Genomic DNA, 23,298 nt, shown 5'->3' on the forward strand with positions numbered 1-23,298 from the left:
AAGGTTAGTTTGCAAAGAGAAAACATCTCTTGGTCTAAAAGTTCCGGAAAATACTGCTTTAAGCAAAGTTGAACTGTTTTTGTTTGGTTTTGTTACCTTATGTTTTACTGAGGGATGTCTCAGAACCTTTAATGAGCTAATGAGCATGGTCAATCCCTAAGAAAGGGACGGCAGAGGCAGAGTTTTCCAAATTATCTGATAGAATTCTTCCCCAGCACCTCCTGCAGCATCTTCCACTACTATTTAGGAAATGCAAGTATGGTTCCTTCTCCCCCCGCCAGGAACCTAACCCATTCCAAGACCCAGACACTTATCCATGTTCTTCAGAGAGAAAACAATCAGAAAAAAGCTTCCAACTTCTTTCCTTCATGTATAAGTCAAGGTAACACAACTGCTATAACGGATTAACCTCAATCTCATTGACTTCACACAATAAAATTTAATTTTTCCTTAAGCAGCAGTCATCCATGCAAGTGGAATCACCTAGGAAACTCTGAAAAATACGATTTCTGTGCCCCACCCCCAGACGTACTGATTTGATTTGTTCTGGAGTAGGGTAGACACTGGAAAAAAAAAAATTTAAGCTTCTCCAAAATTCTAAATGAGGTTGAAATCCACTGAACCAACGGATTGTAAGGACTTCCTCATCTGGCGTCTTCTCATTCAGACCTCTGGGTTAGCCTATGAAGGGCTTATCTGTACCAGAATTTTCTTGGATTATTGATCAATATAATGTAATGTTTCAAAAATCCAGAGAGAAAGATTTTGCAGAGTAAGGATTATTTAACCAAAACTAGTCTCTAAGTGCCAGTCTCCCAATTAACTCAATGTCATGAGATGTACCCTCATAAGCCTGTCTTGTTGATTAGCACAGACGTTATCCTTTGTGGTGCTCGGCCTGACAGTTTTCTATCATGTCAATGAGACCGGAGCACCACCTGCTATTTATTCATTAGCTATTGTTTTAAGCAGTAGAGGGTAGTGGTTAACAGTACTGGATCTAGAGTCACCCAGTTTGAAAACTGGATCCTCACCTACTAGCTGTGTGACCTTGGAAAAGTTGTTGCCTAACCTTTCTGCCTCAGTTGCCTCATCCGTAAAATGGGGAGAACAATCCTATTTCACCAAGAATTATGAGGATTAAATAGGTTAATCCATGGAGAAGTCTAACATAGTGAGACACACATAGTGAGTTTTCAACAAATGTTGGCTATTGTTATTTTTCTTATTTTCAAATGCAGGTCTCTGCTCTAAGCTGCTGGGAACACAGAAGATGAAGGCTAGCCCCTCTCTGCAAGGAATTCACAACTGGGCACAGGAGACAGACATACAGACCAGAGAATTATGATGGATATGACTGGGCTTTCGTAGAATGATGCGCAAAATGCTGGGGAGGTCTCCAAGATGATATTGGAGGAGCAGGACAGGAAGCCTTCCTGGAAGAGATGCCATTAGATCTGGGCCTCAAAGGGTAAGATGAGACCTACAGACTCAGTTATTTGCTACTGAAGTGACCTGGAATAGGGGAGAGGATGGGTCAAAAACCCAACCAATGGCATCTGCAAAGAGACATTTCTTTGTGGTAGTTTGCCACCATCCTCGTCCAAGTCAAGGACCCGGCCTTCTGCAACATCCCCTCCATGCCTGGAACTGTGCCCATTTATGGGCATCCCTGCTTAAACTGCCTGAGGGCAAGCTCAGACCTTTGCATTCAGAAGGAGAAGCCTGCAGTTTTCCATGGTGTGGCTGCGTAAATGTTGGCAGGGCCTGGGGCCAGAAGTAGGCAGGACCAGAGGCGGATGGGCAGGGCAATAGGAGGCAGGAGCTTTTTCTTGGGAGTTTCATAAGGCACAAAAATTCCAGACCATGTCTCTGCCTCAGCGCCTTGAGGATATCCTGTCATTGAGCCAGACGTGTATACAGTTGAGAGTGGCCGATTTCACCACGACCCCTAGATTGGCCATTTTTCCTGTCTAGAGGCAGTTCTCACAGATCATCTGTTTCAATCCAGGAAAAGGAGAGGAAAAGATTTAAAAGCAAACACTGAAATGAGAAAGAATTCACTGGGCGTTCATCAGGCTAAGTTAATGTAGCTAAATAGTCCTGACAGGTGCCTGACGTGGAGAAGAAGCAAATATTTCCTCACCATGCGACAAATTTTAATACTTCTTTTTCTTGGATTGGCGGCACAAAATCTCTGTTCCCTGCCTGAAACTGCAGAGCAGGTAAGATGAAACTTGCGTTTTTTTAAAATGTGTTTACGTTCACGATTGTGTACATAAACTTTTTTGCTTTCCTACGTTGTCATGGGTAAATCGTACTATCTGGACTTCACAAAATAGAAAGCTTGTGGAGAATAGGATGCTAATGGAGATCTGTCTGAAGGGGTGCTAACCCCGTTCTATTCCTGTGTTAAAACGCCATTGTTGGGATCTCTGATTTAAGTGCTAACATCCCTCTATCCATTGTGGATTTTGCTATCCTTTTTGTCTGTTTGCTTTAATGAATACCTCCCATTGCATCATTCTGAATGTAGAAAATAACAATGGCTGTAGAGAGCTGAGTAGAGAGGAGCTCTGCGGAATTCCAGGTTGGGTGATAACTGATTGAGAAACACAGTGTCACCAAATGTGCCAGGAGTCCATCCATCTACCTACCACGAGTTGAGTAGAAGTACCCAGGGCAGTCGAGTGGATAGTCCTTGTGAAGGACACCAGCACTCCTGCCTGTCCCGCAGGCTCACGCGAGTTGTCATCGTATAGCAGGTTCAATACCAGTTCTGCAGCAAGTCCAGGCTAAAGGAGGGTATGTGAGGGACTTTCCTGGCAGTCCAGTGGTTAGGACTCCATGCTTCTACAGCAGGGGGCATGGGTTCAATCCCTGGGTGGGGAACTAAGATCCTGCATGCTGCGCAGCCAAAAATAAAAATAAATAAAGGGGAGGTATGTGAGAGGCAATCTGAGTGATTTATTTAAAATGTATTTCACGAGATAGGATTTCTGCTCTATTAATAATAAAACATAAACATGATTCTGCACCTGTGCCAGGCAATTATTTTTACATATGTATATACTCTTTTTTCATATTCCTTTCCATTATGGTTTATCACAGGATACTGAGTATAGGTCTCTGTGCCATATAATAGGACCTTGTGATTTATCCATTCTCTATAGAATAGTTTGCATCTGCCAATCTCAAACTCCCAATCCATCCCTCCCCTATCCCCCCACCCCCTTGGCAACCACAATTCCGATCTCTATGTCTGTGAATCTGTTTTGTGCCAGACATTTTTATCAACACCAATTTTACTCCAGTTGGCTATACTCTGATAAGGTTTTTCACTGAAACATTGAAAGATGGCATAAGGGTTAAGAGCTCCAGCTATGAGGTTAGATAAGGGCAAGTTTGAACTGGGGCTTTTCCTTGTTTAACAACTATTTAAGGACCAGTCACTGCTCCATGGCTTACTAGCTGTTGAACCCTGAGCATGTTACTTAGTCCCTCTGAGCTTCAGTTTCTCCCCATCATTGCTCCACAGACAGCAGGAATTATCATCCACATCACCACCATCATCATCATTGTTGAGTGCTTGCTTTAGTACACAAGTCAGGCCTTGACTGATTTTAAAGCTGAGTTTACTTTTTAGACGGGACTGTATGAGAGAGAGAGAATGAGCCTTTCCATTTGAAAACGACAATTTGAAGATCAAGGGGTTCCTTGAAGAGAGAGTGTTCTGGCTTACTAAGAAAAGAAAAAGTACTGTCACCCCATAAACTTATCCAAATGGGAAACCCTAATGTAAAGAAAATCCTGCTTAAAAGAAGTGTAGATATGCCCTAACCATTAGAGGGAATTAATTCAAACAATATCTAAGAGTGGCTTTTATTATTTCACAAAGAACATTCTAGTGCTGTTTTGGTTCATAATGATCACCGAATGAAAGCTGCCAGTAAAAACAGATTTTGTTTTCTATGCACCACTATATAGTATGGGGAAGAGCAATGACTGATCAAGGAATCACAAGGCCGCTAACTGACAGTGTGACCTTGGGCAAGTCACTGGACCTACCCCCACCTCAGTTTTCTCCGCACTAAAATGAGGATGATGATACCTCCCCTACTTGTCTTTAGGGTGGTCAAGATCAAATAAGGTGATGCCTTTGGAAGTGTGCATAACCATATATTGCCCTGTAAATGTAAGCTTTCTTCTTATGCAGCCTTTACATATTTCAATGAACTTAGAAGTAGTTATTTTCTCGCCACCCGTAACCTAATGCTGGGCCCAGGGGATAAGCTGTGGGATGACAAAGAAATAGGAGAAGTGGTCCTCTCCGGCAAGGGGTTTTTAAGTGGAGAGAAAGACAACAGAATGTGCTCCACTGTCCAGCCATAGGGAGAAGTCGAGAAAAGGAAGAGAAATGAGTGTGGTTTTGTGGACATGGTGTTACACAGGGTGTTGAGGTGTGGATAGCCAAGGGGAGGGGAAAGAACACTCCGATGAGGAGAGGCAACCAGCCAAACACAGGTAAGAACAGAAATGTCACAGGAACAAGCATTTATGGCCTATGATATTCTAGATACTGGGCTAGGTGATTTGCGCGTGTTATATCACTCAGGTCTCAATAACCTGCAGGGTGGTTATTAATATCCCCCCTTTACAGATGATGGCAAAAATTAAGGAATTCATTCAAGACTGTATGCTTAGCAAGATACAAAGGTTGATTCTAAACTTAGGTCTTCTGAGCCTCAAGTTCAGTGTCTCTTCATTGTACAAAGCTGCTGCTTCTTAAGCTCGATGGGGGGAGGAAGGAAACTTGAGAAAGAGGAGGATATCCATGAAGGATCAGCACCAGGATCGTGGACAAGGGATCCTGAAGACAAGGCCAAAGTGTGTCTGTGTCATTCATTTTAACAGTGAATTCTCTGCCACATGATGTTGCCAAGTGATTATTTCTAGTGTGTCTGTGATTTCCCACAAGTCATTCATTCAAATGTCCATCGACAGATGAATGGACAAAGAAGATGTGGCACATATATACAATGGAATATTACTCAGCCATAAAAAGAAACGAAACTGAGTTATTTTAGTGAGGTGGATGGACCTAGAGTCTGTCATACAGAGTGAAGTAAGTCAGAAAGAGAAAAACAAATACCATATGCTAATGCATATATATGGAATCTTAAAAAAAAAAAAAAAATGGCACTGATGAACCTAGCTGCAGGGCAGGAATAAAGATGTAGACATAGAGAATGGACTTGAGGACACAGGGTGGGAGGGGGAAAATGGGGCGAAGTGAGAGTAGCATCAACATATATACACTACCGAATGTAAAATAGCACAGGGAGATCAGCTCCGTGCTTTATGACCACCTAGAGGGGTGGGATAGGGAAGATGCGAGGGAGGCTCAAGAGGGAGGGGATATGAAGACATATGTATGCATATGGCTGACTCACTTTGTTGTACAACAGAACAGAAACTAACAGTATTATGAAGCAACTCCAATAAAGAGCTATTAAAAAAATCAAATATTTACTAAGCACTACTAGGTGCTAGACACTGCTCTAGGTGCTTAAGGTACAGCAGAGAACAAGACAGGAAAAAATCTCTGCTCTTACGGAGCCCACGTTCTAGCTGGATTATAATCAAAAGATTGCAAACATCTTTGGAGCAGGAACTGTATGCTTCACAGCATTTAGCACCCAAACTAGACTATTCCTATGGAATTAATGCTGAAAGAATATTCTTGAGACCTATTGACCTATGATCAATTGATCTTGAATAACCTGCTTACAATTTCCCATTTGAAAAGTGTACCCTGCAGTATACTTCAGGTTTCCCATTTGGATATGTGTAAATAGTGACATTGCTCTACTTTACCAGACTCCAGACTTGAGATCAGTTATGGCAAATGGGTGGTATGAGCAGCGCCTTCCCTTGCCCGCAGCCGTGGTAGACATTGCTTGTTGATTCCAACACTCCTTGCAGATAAGATGGAAAGACCCGCCAGTCATTACCAATCAACCTCATTGCCATCCCTGTCGTTTCATTTACATGAAGCTAATGGAGAAGATTGGCCAACCCAGGCTCTGCTAATGGGACTTGATTTTTTTTTTAATGTTTTCACAGGCAAAAAGATGTGATAAGAAGTCTCTCCTTACAATTAGGACTGAGTGCAAATCCTGCTCACTCAACTTTGGAATGAAATGCCCAGATGGTTACACCAAGATTACCAATGGCACCATAGGGATCCGAGATTGCAGGTACTCATTATGAGAAAATATGTGTGCTGGAGTCTTGGAACTCAAAGGATTGTGAATCCGAATTGAAACTTCCCAACTCAAAAACTACAAAGCATTTCCATGATTTTCTCTTACTCTAAGGTTACACTGAACCCAAACTTCAGTAACTTACAACTATGACCTTGAGTCTAAAAAATATATTACAATTCATGTTTTCCTACAAAATTGCACAAAAATATTCTGCCTTCATCTTGCCCTTCTTTATTTTGAAAATCTGGGGTTTGTTTCCTTTGGAAAAGGTTCTAGTCAGAACATGTTAAAAGCCTTGGGTCTGATAGTCATCTTACAAACTAGCTATGCACCCTGATACTAATTAGAACCCAAAGAAGGGAGACAAAGGAATTACAGCTTTCTTGCATTGTATGTGAGTGTAGCATTCTTGAAGCCCTCTTATGATTCAAAACTCTCATAATTCAAGGCTAATCCTTGCAAAGGATGACAAGCAGTTCTGCCCACCAGCTCATGGATGCAGCCATACAGCTCAAATGGAAACACAAATTTTAATTTACTCAGTCTACTAATTCAAAAATTAGACAGTACTCAATGAGTTTGTTTTTAATTCAGGGGTGAAGAATTAGAAGAATTTTGTATAAAATGAAACCATTAACACTGTTATATCACACTGTTTTAAATTCACGTTTGCTTAATGCGACTGTACTATATCCTAAAACCCCAAGTCATCATTTTTTTTTTTTTTCCAAGTCATCATTTTTAATAGAAGTTTCCCAACATTACCTGGCCTGGAATTAGCAAGCATATACAGCAGTTAACCACTTAGTTACCAAAGTGGACACACGTTTGCGACCAGATTCCCTGAGAAAGTACATCAGAAAGCTTTGGGGTTCAAGGTTAAAATTATATGGGGACTTTACTGAGAACTTTTTATACTGATTTTTTTTTTTTCATGGCCGAAGTGTGTACTTGGTTATGTATTCCACCCCACCTTCCCCCCAATTCGCACACACACAGCATAGAAGATTATTGCATTCAGGCTGTCTGTTTTAGAATTGAGAACTTTGATGTGTCATTCAGCTATGCTGAAACAAACCCAAGACTGGTTTTTTTATATAAATTTTTTTTAACTGTAGTTGAATTCCAATGTTGTGTTAGTTTCAGGTGTACAGCAAAGTGATTCAATTATAAATATACATATATATTCTTTTTCATATTCTTTTCCCTTACAGTTTATTATAAGATACTGAATATAGTTCCCTGTGCTATACAGTAGGTCCTTATTATTTAGCTATTTTATATGTAGTAGTGTGTATCTGTTAATCCCAAACTCCTGATTTATCCTCCCCCCTCCCACTTTCCCCTTTGGTAACCATAAGTTTGTTTTCTATGCCAAGACTGGTTCTTGAGGGGACATTTTGGTTCTCTTTTGGGCTCCCCCTGTCCCCTTCTTTGTGAAGAGATGTCCCTGCTAATATGCTCAACCTTTCAAAGAAATCATCAACTCTATCTCCAACTCGACTGCCCGTAAAACCAGTAGCTCTTTGGTGAGTCAGCTACATTCCAGGGACTGGTTTAGGAGTACAACCTTGAACTCACCGTCACACTATTCTTAACAGCCCAATAGTAAGAAATGATATTCATGGCTCTAGATACACTGAAGTCAAGTCCTAGAATAAGTCATCCATACAGAGATCCCTGTAAATAGACAAGTAGTTAACCTCTGTAGACTAGCTATTCCAGAACTGTTCCTCAGCTGGTACAAAAACTGTTCTAAGGAACTCACGATTGTATCAAGAAAACCATGGCAAATATTGCTCACTACATTACAACACCTCTCACAGAAATTTTCTGTCTATGGTATATGCAAAAGAATGTGCAAATCCTGAATGGTCAGTTTATTTTAAATCCACAGGTACTGTGCATCACGAAACTCTTGATCCTTCCCTTCTTGCATTGGATGCTAGGACACTCAGTGACAAGTCTGAAGCCCACCTGTAGCATGTGCCTAGAACCTAGCATCATTTCTTTCATCTACTAACTTCACTTCTGACATTTTAGATATTTCACCCTTATTTTCATCCTTCCCTGACTTTTTTCATCTGTTTCTTACAATTAAAGATGAATCATGATTATGCTGTATTTTACCTAGGAAGCAAAATGTGCTCAATCTACATATTTTAAAATATAGGCAAGTATAAAGACCTAAAGAAAAATCTATGGAAATCTCGCTGCCCGGAGTTCACTGCGTTGCCCTAATCACGGGTTAATGTCCTCTCTTTACCCTCCAAGGTACACCTTTGAGGTCAGAACATACTCACTGTCTCTCCCTGGATGCCGCCATATCTGTAGGAAGGACTATCTCCAGCCTCAGTGCTGTCCAGGCCACTGGGGCCCAGACTGCATGGGTAAGTGGCACAACACTTTCCTTTGATGGTATTTGGTTCTCAATGTCTCATTTTACAGAAAATCAAGAGGAAGGAAGCCTGATAAAGGGAATGTTAGCATCTTTTTCTAGAAATTTCCATTTCCATCTATATGTAGAAAATCTTTCTAGCCCTGTCAGCTTTTATATCAATATCTGCTTTCCTCCATTTAGAGATCTCTCTTTAAGACAATTCCTTTACAAGTCAGAAAAGGGGACAATTGAAAGGATATCCATTTCTATAAAAAAGATTATTGACCATAGAGAGGAAGTAAGACTGCTGGGCTATTATAACCTCAATACAATTTTCTTTAAGAAGATATTTGATTACAGTACCTCAAAGACTGTAGTTATTGTTTAGCAACCAAGATAATCATTAACTCTTCTAAAACTTTGTCTTAGGATGCAATATCGAACTCTGTAATGGTCAGGTTCCATTGTAAGAAAAACCACTAGCCAGACCTGAGTCAATGGTATAGCTAGACTCCTCTGGTCAAGCATAGCATTTGTCAGCTGAAATTGAACTTCTATCCTGATTAAAGATGTTAACACTCAAGTAGTGACTAAGTCCCTGATATGACATGCAAATTACGTGAGATCCCTTTTGGGGCAGGAGTGATAGTAAAAATCAGGCGTTTTAATCATGAATTTACCATTTGTTTTCCATCTTCTAAGATGTAATGAAAACATCTCCTTAAGGATCTAAATACTTAAAGGGAGAGATTACTTCTCTTTTGCTTTGTTTTTCTTGTTAAAATAACATAAGCAAATTGTACACAGCTTGTAAAGTTTAGAAAGGTATAAAGAAAGAAAAAATAGTGACCTGTATTCTGTCACACATAGAAAACTATAAGTAGTTTGGCTTATTTCCTTGGGTTTTTTTTTTTCCATATGGCTTCTAAATAGTTGAGCCCACATTATATGCATAATGTTTCCTCCTGTTTTTTTAACTAATGATTAAATGAATAATAGCATCCATTTACTCCATATTGCTGACATTAGGTAATAGAGAAGTAGTTGGCCTATATAATGATTTAATTCTTAAAGCAAATCTTTAAGTTAGAGTTTTTTATCCCCATTTTTCCTATGAGGAATCTGATTTAAAGATGATCTCTTGCCTGTCTCCTTCGGGCTGGTAAGTGAAGCAAGTTCAAGTTCAGGGCTTCCTGGCACCAAAGCCTGCTCTCTTTCTACTCTGTCCCACTGCCTGGAGCAGAACTTGTCTTAAAAAAAAAAAAGAGAGAGAGAGAGAGGTAGAGTCCCCAGTGTGTTTCTAATTTCTCTTTTTTTCTGTATTTTTTATTTTATTTTTTCCCATTTTTTAATTTTTTTATTATTTTTTATATAAATTTATTTATTTTTATTTATTATTTTTGGCTGTGTTGGGTCTTCGTTGCTGTGCACGGGCTTTCTCTAGCTGCGGCGAGCGGGGGCTACTCTTCGTTGCGGTGCGCGGGCTTCTCATTGCGGTGACTTCTCTTGTTGCAGAACACGGGCTCTAGAGTGCATGGGCTTCAGTAGATGTGGCGCTTGGGCTGAGTAGTTGTGGCTTGTGGGCTCTAGAGCACAGGCTCAGTAGTTGTGGCACATGGGCTTAGTTGCTCTGCGGCATGTGGGATCTTCCCGGACCAGGGATTGAACCCGTGTCCCCCGCACTGGCAGGCGGATTCTTAACTCTGCGCCATCCGGGAAGCCCCCCATTTTTTTAAATTGAGGTATAGCTGCTGTACAATATTATATGTTGCAGGTATACAATATAGTGATTCACAATTTTTAAAGGTTACACTCCACTTATAAAATACTGGCTATGTTCCCTGTGTTGTACAATATATCATCGTAACTTATTTTATACCTAATAGTTTGTACCTCTTAATCTCCTACCCCAATATTGCCCCTCCCCCCTTTCTTCTCCCCCACTGGTAACCACTAGTTTATTCTCTATATCTGTGATGTTGCTTATATTCACTAGGTGTATTTTTTAGACTCCACATATAAGTAATATTTGCAGTATTTGTTTTTCTCTGTCTGACTTATTTCGTTGAGCATAATACCCTCCAAGTTCATCCATGTTGTTGCAAATGGCAAAATTTCATTCTTTTTTATGGCTGAGTCATATTCCATTGTGTGTGTATATATATATATATATATATATATATATATATTATATATATATATATATATATATATATATACACACACACACACCACATCTTCTTTATGCAGTCATCTGTTGATGGATACTTAGATTACTTTCATATCTTGGTAATTGTAAATAATGCTGCTATGAATATTGGGGTGCATGTCTTTTTCGAGTTAGTGTTTTTGTTTTTTCCAGACATATACCCAGGAGTGGAATTGCTGGATCATATGGTAGTTCTGTTTTTATTTTTTTTGAGGAACCTCCATGCAGTTTTCCACAGTGGCTGCACAAATTTACATTCCCACCAACAGTGTAGGAAGGTTTCCTTTTCACCACATCCTCGCCAACATTTGTTATCTATGTTTTTTTTGGTGATAGCCATTCTGGCAGGTGTGAGGTGACATCTCATTGTGGTTTTGATTTGCATTTCCCTGATGATTAGCAACGTTGAGCATTCCAATTTCTCTTTCAATTGGTAGGTCCCTTCAGCCTTCCCAGTCAATGTCTGGATTATGCTCCTTACCCTGGAAAGATCAAGGTTTGGGGCTTAGGATACCCTGGCCCTTCTGTGTTAACCACTCTGCTCTGTTTCACCCCAGCACATTGGCACTCCATGTTTCAAAGCATTTGTCACATCAGAATCAAGCGATTAACCCAGAGTTCACGAACTTTTTTAGCATCAAATAGGGTCATGGTCACTTTCAGTTCATATAATCATCAGGATAAAATTGAATTTTCTATTTGCTTTTCTCTTTCTAACCCATGGAAACTAATGTGATCTTAAGTTAATTAGACACACCGTAGACAAGAAAAGGCTTTGTCTAAGACGCAGTAATGAAAGTGACCACATCCAGCGTAGTGAATGACAGAATGACTTGCTGCTTCTCCAAGTCTCCTTAGCTGTCAAATGAGGGTAAAAAATCCTACTCTACAAAACTCTAGGAGGGATTTTAAAACCTCAATATAGAGGAAAGTACTTAGCAGAGTCTATAACATAAAGAAGGCACTCTGTAGACATTTTATGAATAAATGAATGAGCGAATCACAATCAAAACAGACCTCTGATCATGAAAGGCGAATAAAGTGACTCCCTTTCCCTGAGCCCTTCTTAAACAGTGGGTTACTCGAAAAAATAGACGCAGCCAACAGGATTCAGGATCTTCAGTGGGTTTCATGCATCACACTGGGCTATGCAAAAATTGTGCACTACTCACCCTTACAGTCAAAGGAGTCTGCAGGATTCCTTGAATGTTCAGGCCTTTCCTTGTGATAGGTCTCAAGGCTAGAGAAGCAAAACGTGAAAACCAAGGCTGTCCTCTCATTAGGGCAAAAGGGCACTTTGCTTTATCTTTATCTCCCAAACATACTGAATGTCTCAAAAGGCTTCCTTCCTTTGGCTCAGGAAAGAGATAAATGCTCTACTCTGCCGTGTATTTCACTTCTCCCATTTTGTGGTGATGACAAGTGAGATCTTGGCTATCGCTTTACATTTCTGCAAGGATAAGCCCATTTTGGAGCTGCTGACGTATGTTCATCTTTCTTTTTGAGGAAGCACAAGCTCTGGAATAGCCTTCTTTCCAAGACAAGGGCAGAATCCACTTCCTTTTTGATGCATTGACAAAGACATTCACACTTAACACCTCTGGGTTACTTTTTAAATTATTTTAATAGTACCTTATTCAAAACCAGAAAACTGGATGATCAATTCTGAAAACTTAGAAAACAAAGAAAATCACAATGAAAAAAATTACTTATCTTCTAAAATTAGGAATAAGGCATGAATTCTCACCTGAGGAAAAAATATGTCATCCTGATGTAAGGAAGGTGTTCTACTCAGGTTTAACTTGCTTTTCCCTCATTAAAACTTGTACAGCTTTGTCAGATCTGCATATGGGAGTCTCATATGTGTTTTATTAGCACAGAAACATATTTTTAACCTTGAAACTTAAATCACATTTGAACAACCAATATTCTGTTTCAGAGGAAATACTTTTTTAAAATTTGAACATCCCAGTTCTTTATTATCCCACGGTGAACATTAACAGATCTGTGCAAAAACTCAGAGTAATGGAAAAAGAATGTGGGCGGAGGGTTACACAGAAACTTGACTGTGGCCAAAGCAATCTGATTATTTCGGAGGGAAATGGCCTTGATGCTTTGTGAGGTCAATGTCATCAAATTATGCACATTTATTTTTTTGCATCATGTTATTTGCATTTTCAGACCTCTTTTTTTTCCTCTTGTATGTTCCCTGCCGTTCACTGCCTGGGTTGCAAAAAATGGACTACATGGATTTGAAACCACTCTGTGAGGCATGTCCTATTTGGCTCTGAGTGACAAATAATGCTGAGTTCACGTGAAGAACCTATTTTCACAACGGTTTCCCAGGCAGACAATTCCAACCACAGCTATCAATGGAATATTTACCATTTTAGAAAACCAGGACATAGTCTCTGCCTAGCTCTGTGCACCAGGCTTTGAAACAAAGGTGGTGACACTAGTAGCCACTTCTAGAGTTCCTGGGAGATAAGGTTACAGGGAGGTCCCTGGCCTCTTCCTGGCCAGGAAGTTCATTATCTGCCTTTAAAGGAACAGAACAGCTGATGATTTGCTGACAGCTTGTCAGGGGTAAGCCTCCTGCGTGAGCAAAGTCACGATGCAAGAGACCCCCAGAGTAGCAGTGACCAAAGGGAAATGTGATAATTACTAAAAACAGCCTTATCAGCTGCTTGAGCCCTCCACCAGGCCTTAGAAACGTGCCCTTAGAACAAATTCTGGAATAGCTCTTTCAAGTGTGGTTGCGGAGAATGTCAGTTTTTACCATCTTTTTTGCCTAATGGGGACCTGAGGTGATAGAAAATGATTTGAGAAGCAGGAAAGAAATGTACACTTTTACTTTACAATTTTTATTTTAAAACCGAACAAGTTGTTTTCATAAATTGTTAAAACCTTCAATTTAGGACAACAAATGAAGGACTCTCCATACCCTCACATTCCTGCTATCTTTTTTTCCAAAGTTCCTTCCAGGGTTGGCCAACTCATAAAAATCGAGCATTTCTTGAGCCCTACTGCTTGCTGCACATAATCCCCTATATGACAAGCCCAGTCCCTACCCCCAAGGAGCTCACAGACTGATGAGGGAGAGGGACACAAAAGCAGATGAGGAGAAACAGTCACACCTGAGAGTCCAGGTGAGGACTCTGGGACTTCGAGGGCTTTTGTAGCTCGCCCAACGAGAGTCAGCTAATAAGTGCAGAGCAGAGTAGGAAACAAGGGCCGTCTCACTGCAGAGCCCCAGCTCCAATCTGTCTCTGTCTCCTTACCCAAATGCCTGGTTGTGTGGCCAAGTCAACTGCTGGGAAGGCAGCCTGCCCCCCACGAGCCTGCTCCTGGCAAACTTGCTTTCACTAGCTGGGTGCCTGTCACTGCCTGGAGTTGATTCCATGACACCCGAGTTCCCCCTAGTTCCAACCTAGCCCTGAGGGGCAGTGTGGTTTTACAGTAAGATTGTAGACCCTGAAGTTAGATTGCCTGGCTTCCATTCTCAGCTTTACCACATTCTCCTTCTGGGACCTTGCAAGTTACTTCCCCTCCCTGCCCAGTTGCCAGATCTAGCAAATAACAATGAAGGATACCCAGTTAAATCAATTGCAGATAAACAACAAATATGCATACAATGTTTGGGACATGCTTATTCTAAACATTTATTCATTGTTTATCTGCAATTGAAATTTAACTGGCATCCTATATTTTATCTGGTAAACCAATCCTTCAGTCTCAGTTTTCTCATCTGTAAAATGGAGATGGTGACGCTGATACGACTACCTCCAAAGGCGGTGCTGAGGACTGAGTGAACTAGTTCATGTAAGGAACCTAGGATGCGCCTGGCAGATGGTAGGCATTCAGAATATGCTACTTACCATTTCTGTTTTTTGTGGTTCTCAGATCACTGGCTGGCCTCTTTATTTCAGGAGGTGTGTCTTGAATTGGTTTTATATTCTAAGGTACTGATCTTGTATAGTCTGGCTTAGTGTTAAGGACTCAAAATCTTGAGTCAGGTCTGATTGCAGCGGTAGTTCTGACAGTTACCAACCCTGTGATCTTGGGCAAGTTCCTCACCTCTCTGAGCCTCAGTTTTCTTATCTATAACCTGGGGAGGAGGACGAGAATGGTAGCTCCCTATACGGTTGCTGTCAGAATGAGACCATGCATGCAAACCGCTTAGAAATAGTAAATGCTCAACAAATCCTCTCCATCTATTATTGAGCTGATAACTATCTCCCTACTCAGTTTTGTAAGGACATTTCTGTGCATCTCATTTTTTATGTAGCTTATGATCCCTTGGGTTTATTATTTTTCTTTGCACCACTGTCTGCCTTTCCGTGAACCCCATGGGTCACCCTGATGCCTCAGGTCAAAGCAAAGGCCTACCCTTCAGGAACGTGGGGACAGTAGGGGCTTAGTCCGCTCGAGCTGCTATAACAGAATACCATAACAACAGACGTGTATTTCTCGTAGTTCTGAGGACTGGGAAGTCCAAGGTCAAGGTGCCAGCAGGTCCAGTTCCCGTTGCGGGCCCTCTTCCTGGCTTGTAGACAGTTGCCTTCTCTCTATGTCCTCAAGAGGCAGAGAGAGAACTCTGGTCCCTCTTTTCTCTCATAAGAGCTCTAGTCCCATCACGGGGTCCCCACCCTCATGATCTCGTTTAAACCTAATGACGTCCCAAAGGCCTCACCTCCAGATGTCATCACACCGGACGTCAGGGCATTAGCATACGGATTTGGGGGGCATAGATATTCAGTCCATAACAGTAAGCATTCACTTTGCCCTTTAGCCTGCTGACTCACAAGCCACTGGCAGAGAGGCCTGGCCAGAATGAGGAACACGCTGCAGAGAAAGCCTCACACCCCCTGCAGCGTGTGCGATGTTAAGGCTCAGGAAGACCCCAGGAGACAGCAAATTCACAAGCGGCAGACACCCGATGGGCCCTGAATGTACAGCCTGCTCACCCCAGACAAGGAGGCATTGGGGCACCTCTTGAGAAATAAGCCTGAAGCCCAGAGGCTGCCTCATCAGCCCCTGCCCGCCCTCAGCGAGAGGCAGGCAGGCCCCTTTCTGTCCCAGCTAAACCTTCACTTTCTTGCGAATAAACAGAGAAGACGTTGCCAGCTTTGAAGATGATTCTAGGCACTTCGTGAATGTTGAATTAATTAATTAAATGAATGGCTTGTAAAACACTTAAGCCATTTAAAATAATTATATATGTAAATATATAATTTATATATCATTATATATATTTATAATTATATAAAATAATTATCCATACAGAGAAGCACAATTACAAGCCTTTAAAGTCAGACAGGGCTGAAAGGGAATCGTTATCTCTGAGCCCAATGGCCCTGTGACCTATCTATGCCGCAGTGTCTTCATACATAAAATGGTGAAAATAACCACTTCACAGGGTGAAGATTAATAGTTCACAGTTGTGGAGATTAAATATACTGAGATAGTATGTGTAATGTTCTTAGCATTCCACCCAGGGTCTAGATTGCTAACAATAACAACAACAATAGTAATAACAAACAAGTACAGCACAGAAAGGAAAAACAAGTCATACTGGTCTTTCTAAGACCAACATCTGGCCCAATGGTTTGCTAAATGGTTATTTGGACCTGAAGAAACACTTCCAGAACATTGGTTTTCTTACAACCACACTAAAGTATTCAAATGAAAAGATTTAGAGATTGGAGGTAGGAAATTGTGTAACTTACCACGTGTTTAAAAACAGCCGTTTCTGATTCTAGTGTCCTAGTTTGTCTTCCTTTCCAGTGAGTATAAACTACGGAAATGGACACCACTGAGGTCTACATAGAAGTAAAGTTTAATTATTTATAGGGACATTGACCGCCTTTTCCAAATCTATCATTGAAGCACATAATCTGCTAATGGATTTTTTTCATTTATTCTTAAGTCTTAATTTACATACAGTAAAATTCACCCTTTTTGGTGGACAGTTATATGAGCTTTGACAACCCTAAACAGTTGTGTAACAAGCACCACAATTAAGATAGAGAACAGTTAGGTCATCCCCCAAAATTCCCTTTGTGGTCTAGTCCTCCCCCAACTCCCAACCGCTGGCAAATACTGATCTGTTTTCTGTGCCTATCATTATGCCTTTGTGTCCTATAATCAGAATCCTACAGTACGGACCTTTGTGAATCTGGCTTCTCTCCCACAGCATAATGCATCTGAGATTCGTCCATGTTGTTACATGTATCAGCAGTTCATTCCTTTACAATGTTTCATAGTCCACCATTATGTGGTTCTACCCAGTTTATCTATTCACCAGCTGAAAGAGACTTGGGTTTCCAATTTGGTGCAAGAATAAAGCTGCTATGGACATTCATGTACAGGTTTTAATGTGAACATAAGTTTTCATTTCACTTGAGTAGATACTTAGAAGTGGGAGTCTTGGATTGTATAGTGAATGTACTTTAACTTTATAAGAACTGCCAAGCTGTTTTCCAAAGTGTGTGCATCATTTTTTCATTCCTACCAACAATGTATGAAAGTTCCAGTTGTTCGGTATCCTTGGTAGTACTTGGTATAATCAGATTTTTTTTTAAGTTTCAGCCATTCTGATAGGTGTATAGTAGCATTTTATTGCAGCTCATTTTAATTTGCATGGTTCATGTGCTTATTTGCTATTCATACATCATTCAGGTTGTTTTCTTACAATTGAGTTTAGAGAGTTCTTTAAGTATTTGAGATTCAAGTCCTTTATTTGATATGTGATTTGTAAATATTTTCTCAAAGTCTGTGGCTTGTCTTTTTCCTCTCTAAACAGTGCCTTTTGAAGAGCAAACATTCTTAATTTTGGTGAGGTCAAATATTTCAATTTTTCTTTTCTAGACGTTGCTTTTTGTATCACATCTGGAAATCTTTGCCTAATCTAATGTCACAAAGCCTTTCTTCTATATTTTCTTCTAGAAGCTTTACAGTTTTAGGCATTATGTTTAGGTCTACTGTCCATTTTAAGTTAACTTTTGTATGTGACTCATGGTCTGAATCAAGGTTCATTTCTTTACATATAGACATCCAGTAATTTCAGCATCATTTCTGGAAAAAGCTATGCTCTCTCCATTGAATTGCCTTTGGACCATTGTAGACAATCAATTGACCATCAGTGCGTGGGTCTCTTTCTGGACTCTCTATTCTGTTCCATTGATCTATATGTCTATCCCTTCACCTTACCACACTGTCTTGATTACTATAGCTTTACAGTAAGTCTTGAAATTAAGTAGTGTAAGTCTTCCAACCTGGTCATTTTCAAAATTATCTCGGTTACTCTAGTTCTTTTCCATATAAAGTTTAGCATCAGTTTATCAATTTCTACCCAAAAATTCTGCTAGGATTTTAACTGGAATTACAGTGAATCTATAGACCAGTTTAGGGACAATGTAAAATATTGACTCTTTTAATCTATAACCACAGTATATCCCCATTCACTTAGGACTTCTTTTATTTTTTGTCGGTGTTTGCTAGATTTCAGCTTACAGGTTTTGCACAATTGTTGTAATATTCCCACCTAAGCTCTTCATGGCTTTGGTATTATGTTTAATTATATATTTTTATTCCAGTCACCAGCTGTTCCCTGTTAGTTTATAGAAATGTAATTGATTTTTGTATGTTGACCTTGTATCCTGAGAACTTATAACTTCATATATTAGTTCTAATGAATTTTTGGAGATTCTTTTAAATTTTCTGTGTAGAAAATCATGTTGTCTGAGAATCAAGACAGTTTTTATTTCTTCCTTTCCAATCTGTATCCATTTTGAGTCTTTTTTCTTACCTTATTGCACTGACCATGATGTATTATCTGTTTTGTATATTGTTGGATTCAGTGGGCAAAATTTTGTTTTAGAATTTTTTGATTTTTAATTGTTGTTTTAGATTTTTAAAGAATTTTATATCTATGCTCCTTAGGGATGTTGGTCTGTAGTTTTCTTTTCTTGTAATGTATTTGTCAGGTTTTAGAATCAGAGTAAAAATGTTCTCCATATAGAAGGAGCTGGGAAGTGTTCTCTCTTCTTCAGTTTCCTAGTTTTTATATAATTGATATAATTTCTTCCTTAAGTGTGAGGTAGTATTCACCAGTGAAGCCATCTGGCATGAAGTTTTCTTTGTGGGGAGGATTTTAACTTCAAATTCAATTTCTTAAATAAATATAAGGATATTCAGGTTATCAATTTTCTCTTGAATGATCTTTGGTAGTTTGGAACAATAAATTTATTCACCTCATCTACTTCATCAAGTGTATTGGCATAAAGTTGTTCGTAATATCCGCTTATTATCCTTTTAATGTCTCTAAGATTTGTAGTGATGTCCCCTCCCTCATTCCTGCTATTTCCTGATGAAAAATAATTTCTAAATGAAGGAGTTAGACTGTAATCTTCCTGAAGTCACTGAGTATATCTTTTTGATCTCGTGTCCCCAGTGTTCATTGAAATCTAGAATGTAAGCTCCATGAGGGCAGGACGCTGGCCTTCCACCAGCTGCCCAGTGCTGCACTTTCCTCTGAAGTAAGTCTTGGTCCACTTAAGTGTCCAGGCACTCCCTCCTCACTGAGCTCATTCACAGCAGAACCTTGATGAAGCACCAAGCACCCTGCCTGGTGCCCAGCCCAGGCACCACACAACCATCCCCATGCAAAGGTCCATCAGCTCATCACCTCCCAGCAGCCTAAGAAGCACCTTCACTGCCTCCCTGTCGGGGACCATGCACATCAATTCCTACAGCATACCCAGCAGTTCTCAAACAACACTGTGCAGTAGAATTACTGTCAAGCCTGTTAAAATGCCTATTCCTGGGTCTTACCCCAGAGATCCTCATTCAGTGGGTGTGAAGTGCCAGACTTTGCATAAAGTTGCAACAGGTTATTATTGGCCAACAGGGTGAGTCTGGGCTGAAATCCAGCCCATGCTTGGTTCACCAAGCCACGCACTCTGGTGTGGGCCTGCTCCACCCTCAGGGAGGGCCACGTCTTGATTTTAGTTTCATCTGCTTGCCAAGTCTAGTGTCTCTGGGGATATATCTACAAGGGCAGTTGAGGTAGGGAAGGCTTTTTCCAATTTGCACAAAGCCTCTCTATGCCCTGGTGTATTAGCCTACGTCCTCTAAAAGCACGTGTCAAGATAGGGCTAGAGATGCATGAGATTAATTAAAAGAAGTGCCTGCAAGGGAAAATGAGAAAGAAGGCAGGAGAAGTAGGGAGAGCCATCAGCCAAGGATGGAGCGCTAACCCTTGTAAGAGAGAGAACCAAGAAAGGTTGGATGGAAAAGTCTTAGACTACATGTAGTTCTAAGAAAATTTGGTAAAGCTGATGGGGAGTCCTCCATCAGCCAAAGTCACTCAACAGAAGGGTCCTTCCTCTGTCTTGTGAGAATGGGCCTGCCCTGGTATCCCTGCTGTGCTCAGCCACTGGCTGGAAGTGGAAAGCGTGGCTTCATGAAGAGGGTGGTGGATTTCAGGGGAATTATGCCCTGAGAGGTGCACTTTCACAGCTACTATTCCTGGAGAGAGGAGGGTCTTCGGAATCTGCCTTTGTAACCACTCCATCGCAATCACACTTAGAGGAACACTTGCCTACGTTTTTAAAAAGAAAGGATTGCTAACCATCCCCTAAGTGTTCCTCACACTTAGAGGAACACTTGCCTACATTTTTAAAAAGAAAGGATTGCTAACCATCCCCCTAAGGAGGCCCAGACTTCCTGGATACAATGTCACACTCTTGGGGGCTGGGATGGGGGAAACTCCCCAATTCCTCTGCAGTTAGCCTGTAGCCTAGAATCTAGTTATATCCACAGTGGATGACTCTGCCCCCATATTCTGCTCTATATGTTGTAACAAGGGATGAGCCGAGTAGAAGGGACACCCAGAGGATGGAAAAGTTGAATCTGCCTCAGAGACGGGGTCAGGGAGAACCGCTTTGAGGGCGGACAGGCACAGGCAAAGTGTGGAGGGGAGGGCACTGGGGGGCAGCACATGGTGGTCTGCTTGGGCTGGACAGAAGGGAAGGGAGGGGAGTTGGCTCAAGGCCTGGAGGAGACTATTGGATGGAATGTGTTGGGGGGAGCCTGGGGTTCAGGCGTCATTGCCTACAAAAGTGAAAAGGCCTGGGAGAGCATTTCTGCAAGGTGGCACTGATGGCTCGTCTCGGGGTGGAGGAGGCCCTGTGCTTTTCTGAGCCAGCCCTGAGGGCAAGCTGGAGGTCACCCAGGGAGCACCTTGAACACCTAGCCCTAGGGAGAGACACGGGGGCCAAGAGAGAGCAACAGGGGCAGAACTGTCACCTCTATCCTGGCTCTGCCCAGAGCTGGGCCTGGTTCCCAAAATACCATCTTATCCCAAGAAGGGCCCCATAGCAACAGGCAATGGGAGAAGAACTATTTGATAGCCCATCGTCTATGGAGACCCTCTCTTAGCACCCCTTGCTCAATGTCATGAATTCAAGTGGTTCAGTTGGTTTTCAGATGAGCTTCAAAGGTGTACCTGGCACGTGCTTGATTAGGCCCTCTCCCTCCTCTTCATCCTCGCCTCCTGATGCCTTTTTTTTTGTTTTTTTTAAACATCCTTATTGGAGTATAATTGCTTTGCAATGGTGTGTTAGTTTCTGCTTTATAACAAAGTGAATCAGTTATACATATACATAGGTCCCCATATCTCTTCCCTCTTGCGTCTCCCTCCCTCCCACCCTCCCTACTGATGCCTTTTTAAAGCTAAAGACCATACTCTTTAACCAGGCCCTTCCTTCGTGATCCAGCTGTTGCCCTCTGTTGAGCCCACATCTCAGGGACCTGGGCCATGCAGGATTAGTGGTTTGAGGTCAGTGTTGGTGCCCTCCAGTAGAGTGATCAGAGCTCTAGGACTCTTCCCTGGACAACCTCTCTCCTGGTTTGTAAACCAGTATTTATCTGATTGTCTGTTAATCCATATATACCCAGGACCTTCCATGGTCCTGATTCAAACAGGTGCCCAATCATTCCTTTCCTGAGTGTTGTTATCTGTTACACAGCCAGCCTGAAAGAACAGAAACTGGAGAGGATGGAGAGTATCCACTCTAGGTAATAACTACCACCATTTCTTGGGTGCCTAATATTTCCAGTCCCTAACACAACCTGCCAGGAAGATGCTCGAACCAAATCTCAGAGCCAGGCATCGACTTTCCCAAAGAGATACAGCTAGCAAAGAGTTGTGCTGGGATTCAAACCCAGAACACTCTGATTGAAAAATCTGGGTTTTTTCCTGACAGCATTTCATCTTGTGTAGCCACTGCCCTAGCTGGTAAGAACAGCCCAAACCAACGTACTGGTTTTCAAAGTGATTTATAAACAGTAGCTACACGTCAGCGTGTCTTCTCCTTTACTCACTTCATAACCATGTCTGCATCTGTGCTGTGATTCTGGTCTGGAGCAGTGCTGGGTGAGGATAAAGCACAGTGATGAACAGTGCAGTCGACTCTGGAGCCCCTGCCAGGGTTGGAAGCCTGGCTCTGCCACCGTTGTGGAAAGAAGGACCACAGGCTCAAACTGTGTGATCTAGCCCTTGTGGTTGACTCAGATTCTGCATGCAGGAAAGAGACAGAGGAGCCATCTCTACCTTCTCACCTCCCCATACCTGCAAGTTAGAAATGTTCTTTTAGAGAACTAGCCTAGTAACTCAGGTGAGCCATCAGGGTCTCCTTGGGAGAACTGCTTCTCTTTGCAGTTCGAAGTCTCTTTTTCCAAAAACTGCTTTTTCATTTTCTATGGAAGCTGATTTCTCAGGAGATATATGACAGTAAGTTCATGGCACAGGAGAGCTTTGGACAAAGGTCTTTGTCAATGGTGGTAGGAGGGGAGGGAGGGCAGGAAGGTTGGATACTTCTGGTAGAGGAGGGGTAAGTGAGTCTCTCATTATCCTCACCAGCTGGATGACTTTGGCCGAGTCACACTACTACTCTGTGCCTTAGTTGCCTCATCTAGAAAATGGGGCTAAAAATGGGACTTAACTACGGGTATTGCTTTGAATCCTTTATTATTATCTAGAACTCCATATCATTCGCTATTTTTTGGAAAGCATTTGCCTTGCTAACTTTAATTTGGGATAACATTTGATCCTGCCTCATTCACACAAACACGATTCATGACCATTGCGTGATTTCTGCTTGGTCTTTGCTAGTCCAGATCCCTCATTTTAACAATCAGAACTCAACCAAACCAGCATTCAATCCATGTCAACTCAGCACTCAAAGTGTAGAACAGCAAGTATAGAAAAAAAAAAAAAAAAACACATTTTTTTCATCCTCATCACAGCGCTACCTTAAACTTGTGTCTCTTACCATTACTTTCAATCTTGTATTTAATTTTGGACATTTAATATCTGACTTTCTAGCTAAATGTCCCTCCACCCCAATGTGCAATATAATGCTCGGCACATGGTA

The 23,298-nt window shown here is 41.3% G+C and overlaps 1 protein-coding gene across 3 annotated transcripts in view; it reads left to right on the plus strand.

Annotated features, from left to right (window-relative positions):
- Window positions 1-23,298, plus strand: part of STAB2 (stabilin 2) — a 157,096-nt gene that overhangs the window by 3,334 nt on the left and 130,464 nt on the right. For 2 of the 3 annotated variants that reach the window (XM_082349562.1, XM_082349561.1), the window contains exons 1-3: window positions 11-2,225; window positions 6,127-6,260; window positions 8,544-8,659. In XM_082349562.1, the coding sequence (XP_082205688.1) occupies window positions 2,148-2,225; window positions 6,127-6,260; window positions 8,544-8,659 (328 nt within the window). In that variant the 5' untranslated portion in view covers window positions 11-2,147. Of the gene's footprint in view, window positions 1-10; window positions 2,226-6,126; window positions 6,261-8,543; window positions 8,660-23,298 lie in introns of those variants that run through there. The other variant, XM_082349560.1, reaches the window with a different exon arrangement.

The sequence above is a fragment of the Balaenoptera borealis genome (assembly GCF_965194805.1).
Source record: "Balaenoptera borealis genome assembly, chromosome: 13".
NCBI lineage: Eukaryota > Metazoa > Chordata > Mammalia > Artiodactyla > Balaenopteridae > Balaenoptera > Balaenoptera borealis.